The 10,713-nt window shown below is 33.3% G+C and overlaps 1 protein-coding gene across 1 annotated transcript; it reads right to left on the bottom strand.

Moving 5' to 3' along the window:
* Nucleotides 1-8,952: 8,952 nt before the first annotated feature.
* LOC145328858 (uncharacterized) lies at nt 8,953-10,339 on the bottom strand. Its single transcript, XM_080172766.1, has 4 exons — nt 9,869-10,339; nt 9,699-9,798; nt 9,390-9,486; nt 8,953-9,102 (listed from the first exon to the last, which is right to left on the bottom strand). The coding sequence occupies exons 1-4, from the start codon at nt 10,240-10,242 to the stop codon at nt 9,053-9,055; spliced, it is 621 nt and encodes a 206-aa protein (XP_080028892.1). The 5' UTR covers nt 10,243-10,339; the 3' UTR covers nt 8,953-9,052.
* Nucleotides 10,340-10,713: the final 374 nt, after the last annotated feature.

Raw genomic sequence — 10,713 nt, 5'->3', positions numbered from 1 at the left:
GCTCTCTTGAAGCGGAAACACCCAAAGCTAGTCACAATGCAGGACACTCCTGAATCAAGAACTTTTTGGGATAGTTTAAGATTATAAAATGCATTTTTAATATCTACAAAAGTCCCGTATCTTACTTTAGGTAGCAGATTTTTTAGCGTATTCATCGGATCCATTGTGATCGATGATACGCTGTAAGGAATACTAGCATTTACCCCCCTAGAGTCAATGATTATGCGTGGGGGCGCCTGTTTATCCTTACGGCTCGTAAGGAAAACAGGTGACCCAAACTGCTGGCTGGGTGGGGAGCATTCTATAATGTCCATTTTTAAGCACAGGTCTATGAAATATCTAAGATGGAGCGTATCGGTTAGGGAGAGATTATATATTTTAGTATTTTTATCATAATTTTCAGGGCAAGGGAAATCCATTTCTTCAATGCTTTCCCCAATATCGAAGTTGTGGGACGCCCCACTTTCAAATTTAAATAAAAGATTAGCTACTCTTTGTTTTACATTTTGGTCCTCTATGTAGCTTAATTTTCCTAATATTTGTTCTAAGTTTAACGGTGGTGGGGGTAGTGGCGCAGTCAACTCAATTCCTTCTTTATTATCCCCAAAAATATCTGCTATTTCTTCGAGACTTAATTCATTTTCTGGTTGTATTGTATTTACACTATTTATTTTAATAATCTTATCTATGTTAACATATGTTTTATCTTTCTTAAAAATATCAACATTAGAGCGGGGCTTTATACGTTTTTTAGCACTATTTTAAATGGTATTTTATCCAATAATTTATTTACAATATTTTTTACTTTATTTTTAACATATTTTATTATATTTAGGATGGGTTTAAATAGATAATCGCGCGTCTTTGACAGAATATTGGAACCTTTTTTTATTTTATTAAGCTGCTCTTTAATTCCATTGTTTCCTCTCAAGACAGCGATTGATTTAATTGAACCCATTTTAGGTGCTTTAAAACCTTTTAATTCTAAATTTTTGTCTTTTTCAGGTTGGCAAGGCAGGAGAGAGATCAGAAACCCGCCTGGTTTGATTATAAGAGGATTTTCTCCCACATTTTCACAGTACACCGCGAGTTTATTTTCCCCTGTCCTGGTTATTGAATACATTTTGTATTTTATCTTAATTTGAGTATACATGTTTGAAAGGTGTGGGATAAAGTGTTCTTGTTTTGGGTCTTTATCTTTGACTTCCAGTTCTATTAGTTTTTCTTCTCCCTTTGCTAGTTCTAATTTTTTGATATTGACAGCAAAAGGATTTTTTACCTTCCTTCTGTTAGGATTTATTTCTATGTAGACCTTTTGCCCCTTTACTTGCATGCCTATATTGCAAGTGATCAAAAATGGGCGTCCTAATAGGCAAATATTCTTTTCTTTAAGTACATGGAAGTCCAAGAACACTTTTCCCACCCCTTCAAACTCGACCCCTAGGCGTCGGGCATCAATGACGCTTATTGCTTTGCCTTCTACTGAAGACAAACGGTAGGCCGAACAAAGCTCCATCTCGTGGTAATTAGGCAGCACTTTTAGTAAGATATTTTCTGATACGCAGTTTACTGCGGCCCCAGTGTCTAGTTCAAAAATTATTTTGCTGCCATTAATTGCCACGGGAATTTGGATCTTGTCCAGCACGCCTAGGTGGCTTTGAATTGTTTTTATTTCCAGATTTGTTTCTAATTTGTCTATGTCAATTATGTCGGTTGTCCTCTCAGCCAGCAGTTGCAGGAAATATCTCCCATTGGGTATATTGATATATAGGAAAATTATTGTCAATAGCCCATATGGAGCAAGATAATTTCCCAACAACATGGCTGTGAGCACAATCATAATAATTGTCATAAGTTTATTTTGGTTTGGGTATTCGTGTAAATAACTCAAAAACGATATTGTTTTTGCAATTTTTACACGATTCTCCAATGATAATTCATTTTTAAAATAATGTTTTTTATATTTTATTCTGCTTTCAGACTCATCATCAGGTTCTAAAAATGACTGCTCAATGTTTCCGGCTTTATGTTGTTCCCTAGCAGACGCTGCATTATCAAATTCGTCCAGGTAAATACAGCCGGTAGCGATAGTTTCAACTTCAGTCTGTTCGTCTGTTTTTATTTTGTTTGCAATATCTACGTTAGCTATGGTTTGATTGATATTCAATAAGTGTTCCTCTACAGATTTTTCTCCCCGATACTCGAAATTTTCAAATATTTTTTCCAATCCGGATTCGGAGATTGATGGGGGATTTTTTTCATCCTCATCTGAACTAAAATCGCTACTATCTAGGTCACTTAAGTCTGATATAGAGTCTTTGTCACTGTCTAATTCAATTTTTTCGATTTCGGCCATGATTTCAGCCCTAGTTAATCCTGTAATATCTGTTAATAGATCGTTTTCATCTATATCATATTCAGGGGTATCTTCCATTGAAGGGTTTTCTTCGGAAAGAATTTTTAAGTCATTTTCTTCAATAGATTGGGTATCATCAGAATTACTACTAACATTTTTTATTTCTATTTTAGGATATAGTGTTGAGTGTTCAAGTATGGTGCTATTGGCTTTGTCTTCGCTCGGAATGGGTAAGTTGCTACTATTACTGTCATTAATTGGTTCGTTTTCTGATTCTTTAAGCTCTTGTAGTTTTTCGGATATACCCTTTTTTACAATTTCTTTGACAGGTATGGTTTCTGTCAAATTGATATCTAATATTTGGTCATTATTTATACTATTACTATTTACAATATCACAGCGGTCACCTTCATTTAAGCTGCCAGGGGCTGCTGATTTATTATTTACAAATTCATCTTGAATATCATAATTAAGTGGAATATTTACAGGGTTATTTTGTTTGTCTTTATTGGTTGAACATTCCAGTAGTTTAATTTCTTGATTTTCATTATTTATTTCTGTTTTTAGAGTGAGTGTGACTGCTACTGGAATGGATATTTGATGTTTGTTTATAGCAGGTGAGTTTTTCCCTTTGTCAGGGGCGCCGGGTATCTCCCAAGAATCCGTATTATGTATTTTATTGATTTCTTGAGAAGTACTCGGCGGCCCTAGGCGTTTTTTTCCGCTGGCAGTGGTAATGTGCACGCTGCTAGGGGATGATGACGTCTCGGTATCCCATAATGTAGGCATCTAGGGCATTGTTCTTGGGCCGGTGTCACATTGGGGTACCAGTGACAATCGGCACTACCATGGGTGTCAGAATTACATAGGAGGCAAACTATGCGATTGGCTAATTCCTTCTCTTTTTTCTTTTTGTCCCACCATTCCCCGTTAGCTTTTCTTATAGCTGGGTCTGGGTGTTTAAGACAATGTTTGCTATAATGTCCTTTTTTGCAATGTTCGCAAACAGGTTTAGGTTTTGTAGATACATCTTTGGCATTTTTATCATTTTGTTGTCCTTTGTTTTTGCCATTATCTTTTGGTGTCTCTTTTTTGGCTGTTAGGGAATTTAGACGATTTTTTCCTAATTGATTAACATTCCCGTTTTTCTGTTTTTCCATCCTTCTTTTTCTGTCCACAGCTGCATGATAATAGCTGCGATTGTTGCTAAACCAGTTTAGTATTGTCTCTTTTGTGCAATTTGGTACATTTGTTGTTGCCAAAAATGCAGATTGCAAATATTGCGGTACCAGATAAAAACACACTTTTTCTCTAAGTTTAGCCATTTGATTTTCGTGGGAATTTCCCGTTTTTTGCAACATTGCGGCTAGATTTATGACAGCTTTGTTTGGTCTGTCTTCGTCCTCTGTCGTTATCCTATAGGTGTGGAAGCGCCTTTCATAGTCCTGTGGCCCAAGTATTTCGGCACCTATGGTAGTTAGGATGGCTTTTACGAAATCCTGTGCACTTAGCACATTAGGATCTATTTCTAGCATGTCCAATTTGTTCCTTGATTCTGGGTTAAAATAGTGGATTATTATGTTGTTATAGGAACTATGGGTGAATGGTTTTATATATGTTTCTAAGTATTTAAAAGTGTTGAAGAAGGTATAGGGATTGGTTTGTTCCCCATATAGGTTAGGTATTTTGCCAAGGTATTTTATTTGGCGGAAAATACGCTCATGTTCAGCAGTACCCCATACTAGATTGTTTGGGATAAGTTTTATAATTTTTTTAATATTTAGATCTGTATGGCTGGGCGAGTCTTGGAGGAGAAGTCTCAACTTATCCATCTGTTCAGAGGTTAGTTTATTTTCTAATATGTTCATTTCGATCATTTCCTCTCTATTTCTATTATCTCTATTGTTAGAGGATGTTCGTCTGTCCCAATCTGATTCGGTATCAGATGAACTGGAACTTGAACTTGATGTTGGACTACTACTGTCTCTGCGTTTATTCATTCTCTTTGGCATTGAGAAGTTTTTATCGTCTTTCCTTCTGTCCTCTGTGTCGCTATCGCTTTGTTTGTCTTTTTGTTTGTGACGGTGTTCATGATGTTTATGATGTCGCCTATCCTCAAAGCCATGAGGATTGAGAGGATCATAGTGTCTGTATTTTTTATTTGTATGTTTTTTATTTTTTCGTTTTTCTGAGTAGTCGCTAGATTCAGATTCATATTCTGGTGGATCTGATGATGGTTTATTTTCTTTTTTAATTTTAGGCTTTGTGCCTGTTTGTTCTTGTTTTATTGTTTGTGTATTATGCTCTATCTCATTTTGGGGGTTGAGATGTAATTGTGGCCTATGCAAGATTCTATTTCTGCGTCTGTTATTTAAAACAAACATGGCTGGTATAGTGTGAACCTCAGGCTCAGTTTGAATTCGAGGTATTTCCTCGATTTGATCATTTATATTTTCTAAGTGTAAATACTGATCTTCAGTATTATCTAGGTTAGGTTGATAATCAGGGTTATATGGTGGAGGATTTAATACATCCTCGTCTATATTATCAATAATATTATCTTCCATTTTCAGGATATATATTCGAGGCTAGAAGAATACGATGTTAATTTTGACTATGGATATCTAGCGGTAAGACTTATTTAGTGGCTTTGTAGCCCTCTCCCCCCCTAAAGGAAAGGTTAAATCTTACCTGGGTTTATCCGGTAACGGAACCAATTTTATGGGTCACCTCCGGGTTCCAGGGACAAATGTAATCCTTTATCACAGGACTACAATCTCTCACCAATGTCTCCTTTCCAGATCAGTGACGCATTATTCTCTGTTCGGCGAGTATATCTAACCTTAGAATGGTGGTATTATATTACACCGATCCTAAATCCAAATACGCTTAAGAGATAGTCTTTTGCTTAGAAGCCCTAATCCGAAAATGGTATTAAAATATTACTGATAACTTTATACTGCTATTTAGTCTAAGAGTTTTTTATTCCTAGGTATCTAACTCTGTCAACACTTTTGGGCTGGAAGTATCTATTGTGGTTACTAGAGCCATGCGAACATGACTACAATATTCCGTTCTGCTGCCTGTATCCCCGTGAGGCGTGAAGTTCTTTGTTAGGTACCTTTGTCAGGTAAGAAAATCACTAGGCTAGCTCCGAACCGATCTTCCAGAGTATTAGCAAAGTAAAACTACCTTTAAGACATGAACTTATTCAGAGTTCTAATCCGAAAATGTTAAATTGTCCGAATAGATAACGATCTCCAACTTTTCTGGACTTCAGAAGCTTGAGGGAGGATCCGGTTTGTTAGTGTCGGCCGTCAGATAATGAGCTATCATCAACCGTTAGTGGCTGGGCCACCACCGTACTTTCCCTTTGTTATTCCTATTTAGCCCCGTAGTGACTTGCAATTTAATGGTGCGGGGCACCACGCTATAGGAGTTCTCTTCAGAACAAAAACTTGGAGATAACTATCCGTTCGGATGCCTAAGCTTTTAGGCCCTAAGAAGGCCTTATCCTTAAATATATCTCAATTGACCAACATCAAATGATATTCTACAATTTATTTAACAAAGTATTTATGAATTTATCTAACAAAACTTTTTATTTTTTAGGTGTGTTTTAAATGAAAATCCTAAGTTTGAGCCGCCAGGACCCTCAAGAAAATTCCAAAGCAAGAGAAGGGAGTCTTCCCTTAAATTTTAGAATTTTTTAAAGAGTATGTGTAATATAGTAATTCCGTATCACGACTGACTGTTTCTCTTTTCCAGGTTTACTTTTATAGGCCCTGAAGCCTTAGGAAAAAGAGAGACAAAAAGGATGACTTTTATTTTTGTGTTGATTTTTATGTTTTAGGGAAATTGGCGACCTGATTATTAAGATTTTGCATTTAAAAGTGTGTGCATATCTCAACTAAATTACAATAAGCATTTCATAAATTAGTAAGATCACATTTTATTTTATTTTACCTCAAGAATACATTAAACTATTGGTTTCAAATTAGTTTTTCTAGTAATGTTTTTTCAATGTCCTTTTTAATTTTACAAATTTTCTTTCTTTTAATTTTGTTTTTTCTATCACGAAACCTCTAATTTTATGATTCTTGTGTTGTTTTACTAACGTTAATTTATATTGACAATATTTGCTAACAATTTTTTAGCTGTACTATGACCATTCTATTAAAAGGGTTATTGTCTCTCACTTTACCTTTTAGGGTCTTCGTTTTATAGATCTTATTTCCCCATTTTAATAAATAGGTCTTTATACATGCTTTTTTACTTAAATATTATATTAAATTGTTTTAAATTTGTCTAATTTTGATAATATTTTATAGTCTTTTATTTTCATTAGAATAAATACATAATTTAGAGTATGGGTCGGATTTTTCCCCAGTAAAGCTACTCTACAAGTTATTCATAGAATCGGTTTAGGGGAAAAGGACGAACCAACCTATAAGGCTTCACTGTAAAGAACAACCAGTTTTAAAAATTCTTCATAACAGACATACACACAACATGTTGCTTTTTTTGAATTTGAATCTGTCTTTTAAACAAATAAAAAAATACTTTTATAAAAGGTAAAATTTTAGTTTTTTAATAAAAGAAAAATTTGAGGTTTTGAAGAAATACCTGGTAATGTGTCTGTGTAAAATTAATTACACATTAGTTTGTAATTTCTATAAAAACAAGGATGACAACATCCATAAAAGCGAAGTTCTAAAATCAGAAGAAGGACAAACGAACAGTAACTCTTGTAGAGTGTCAGAACTGAATAATCAGAATATAAAAACTAAATACAGGATAGTGTTTCAGGACATACTTACATTTTTAAGAATTTTAACATTGTACTTTGTTGTCCTAGAAATCAGTATTCCAAAAATCATATCATTTGAATAATAATATTACATAAATAGTTGTTGTAAAAAGCTAAGAATCAATATGTTTAAAATGGACATAAAGACATTCTAGTAACGATTATAGAGTTGCTACGCTTTTTAAATTATAAATTTTGAAATCAATAGGACAATTATAAGATGTCTAATTTAACGAAAAGAGCTAACCGTTCAACAAAAAAGCTAACGGTTAAGGACGGACGGGCGGACCGACCATGATTATAGAAAAGCTTCGTTTTTGCTTTTAAAAAAACTGTTAAATAAACAATCACAATGGAACATCCTTACGCTTTCTAATTAATATCTGTGAAATCTGATATAAAATCTACAAGACAAAAGATAATAGCTATTTTCGCATCGTATTATAGACATCTTTCCACGGATATTAAAATAAAAGATTATGATATTAAAACAAGTTTTGTTAACCCTGAAGGTCCGAAGGTCAGTGCTAGCAAAAGAGTTAGCTATTAAGGACGGGATATAGGCTACTCCAGTTATTTATGTTGCACTCCTGAACCACTGTTTTGACGTGTTTTTGGGCCAAGATTCGAACCTATCTTATATACTTACAAGGATAATAAAGGATATGACGACAAATTGATTTAGGTTATTGATTAAAATGTTTGGACACTACTAGTTTAAAGTACCTAAAAGTTTTTAAAACCTTGATTATAAAAGTTTGGGTACCCCCCCCAAAATTTTTTTTAAAAATCTCTAATAACAAAATTTTTTGCGCGCTTCGCGCGCATTTTAATACTAAATATTTAATAAAATTTAAATTACCCCCCCAAAAAATTTTACCCCAGGAGTAAATTTTGGGGGGGTAAACTAAATTTACCCCTGCCAACAGATTTCAGGAGGGGTAATTACCCCCCCCCCCCCTACAAGCAAATTTTACCCCCGGGGTAAAAATTTTGGGGGGGGTAAAAAAAATTTGCCGCGCCCCTCTTGCGCCATTTTACCCCACCCCCCCCCCCAAATACGAATTACCCCCCTTAAAAAATGTTTACCCCCCCCCCTCAAATATCAATTACCCCCTCCTTAAAAAATGTTTACCCCCCCCCCAAAAAAAAAAAAGCTTCGACGTCTATGGGGATATATATTTTTTTAGGGATGAAACCAAAGCTTTCATGGAATATTCCAGCAAACAAATATCTTTTCATAGCTGCAGAGGTTTAGTGATTTTATGAATTTAGTAAGTTTGTTTTCTTTTTCAATAAAGGTATAATTCATACTGTATATACTTTTTTTATTTTATGAATATGATAAATTAAATAATACATATTCTGTAAAAATTGTCAATATAGACTAACTGACTTAGGTATATGAACATAGGACAGAATTTAATTTAATTTTTTGTTTTTTGTAAATTTTTGCTAGCGTCATTTACTTGGGATAGTATTGGTACCTCTCCCAAAATAGATGTAAACATTCCTGGGACCTATGAGAAGAAACTTTGCAGACAAAAATAAAATTGATTCATCAGTTTGTGAGTTCCTTTGGTACTGTATTGGTAATTCAGTGGTTTTCAGAAAGGAAAGAAAAATCCTTTTTGGAATTTTGATTTGTTGATTCAATTTATGTGAGTAGTGTGTCAGTGACCTGTTGGGCAAGGTTTTAAAGACGACTTTTGTGAATTTATGAGAACTGTGTGCGGCAATTTGTTGTTTACATGCGCTAAGGATTTTACATAAATGGCTTTACAGCTACATTAGATATTTTATTATATTTCAATTTTGTTCATTCTAAAAAATATCGGTATGAGACATTAGATCAGCAAATATGATCAAAGATATTAAACATAAATTTATATAAAACGACTAAACTTTGATACCAGCCCCATAACCATTTCCATTCCTGAAAAGTGTTTGCTTATGAAATAGAAAAAAAATATATCCAATTATTGAATAAAAAAATAAATTTATAATAGACATCTTGTATTATATATAAAGCTATAATCAGTTTTAAAAATTCCATTAAAACCATTTCTATCCCTTTAATTTAAAATATACTAAAATAACAAAAATCTTTAATAGATAAAATTAAAAATTTAAATACCTATTTGCATTAATTTTAATTAAAGACAGCATTATCTTACTATAACTCTAAATTTATGATTGAAATATAATTTAAAAGAAAATTACCATAATCATAAAAGTTGATGGCTGATAATCCTAACCAAAGACCCAGAGCACTGCCCAACTCAACTATGAGTGAGAATACATTGAAACTGTACACTGCCTGCAAATACAATTCAAGTGGAGTTGAAACAGTCTGATAGTCCCATTACAACCATCAGCCAATAGTTGGTTGATATTTTTTTTAAAAAGCTCCATTGAAGTTAACATGTTAAATGCATTTTATAATATAAAATCTATAGATAGAAATAGGCATTTGATAAGATACTTTATTATTTAATTGTTTTTTTTGTAAAAATAAAGAATAACACAAACCGTATTTACTGTGATAGTATCCTCATCAGAAAATATGGAGATAAAAGGGCCATACTCATAATTACTGGTAAAATCAACTTCTTTCTTTTGAATCTTGAGTCTATAATATATATCACTATTTAGCAAATAAAAAAAATGTTGGTCCTAAATAAATCAAAAGAAGGACTAACCTTTTGCATGGTGGTTTACACCTTTTCATAGTTTCTACATGAATGCCATCTATTAGTTTATCAATGTCAACCCAGGCCCTATCCAACAAGTCTGGATCCAGATCTTTCTCAGTATGGCTTTGGTCTGTAGTGTTAGTACAATCTACATCTATCCATGGTGGGATAAATTTACAACCGTAGGATTCCTTTAGGTATTCACCAAAGTGATGAACAATACAATCTTCATATGTCAAATCTGTTTTTGAATAATCTGTACAGGTTTTACCATCATTTATGACATTATTCTCATATTGAAAAGAAATGTCAAATACTTTATATTCAAACTTATCTCCATTTGGTCCAGCACTTATAGATGCTTCAGTGCTTTTGTCCATCAACAATGAGTTTCCAGAATATTGATCTACATAATTTACTAAGTATATTTGTGATTACTTTTATTTAATTAAATCTTCCAATTTTTAACATGTACAAAACGGCCTGCGGTATTGCATCAAGATCCATGACAGATCTATATAGGAAATAAACGTCTATAATCAAGCTCGAATCTTCCAACCTTATGGTGTATAAAACTCATAGTGCTCCAATAATCCCTATTAAATTCTCATTGACCACAACGTTAAGACCCATTATTCTACTTTTAGCATCATAAATTCAGTTTTTTAATTCATGTTGCTATTTAAATAACATTGAAGTATTTGATTTCTATTCATAAAACAGAAAACTTAAATTTATAATTGAGTAAATCTAAGAAAACTTAGTTTTAAAATAAAATGATTCATGCAACACTCCCGTAATGTGGTCAGATATTAAACTAAACATTTCAACCCTTTGAGGACAATAAATTG

Source organism: Acartia tonsa, chromosome 9, assembly GCF_053477335.1.
Source record: "Acartia tonsa isolate MP-2025a chromosome 9, ASM5347733v1, whole genome shotgun sequence".
NCBI lineage: Eukaryota > Metazoa > Arthropoda > Copepoda > Calanoida > Acartiidae > Acartia > Acartia tonsa.
Note: the sequence above shows the minus strand (reverse complement) of the source record. Positions and strands in the feature narration are given on the sequence as shown.

Excerpts from the sequence above, each read along its gene's own strand:
- LOC145328858 (XM_080172766.1), bottom strand. The coding sequence starts at position 10,242 with ATGGACAAAAGCACTGAAGCATCTATAAGTGCTGGACCAAATGGAGAT. Across the intron at positions 9,799-9,868 it reads TGTAAACCACCATGCAAAAG|ACTCAAGATTCAAAAGAAAG; the intron begins GTTAGTCCTTCT and ends TATATATTATAG. Across the intron at positions 9,487-9,698 it reads ATACTATCACAGTAAATACG|GCAGTGTACAGTTTCAATGT; the intron begins GTTTGTGTTATT and ends TTGTATTTGCAG.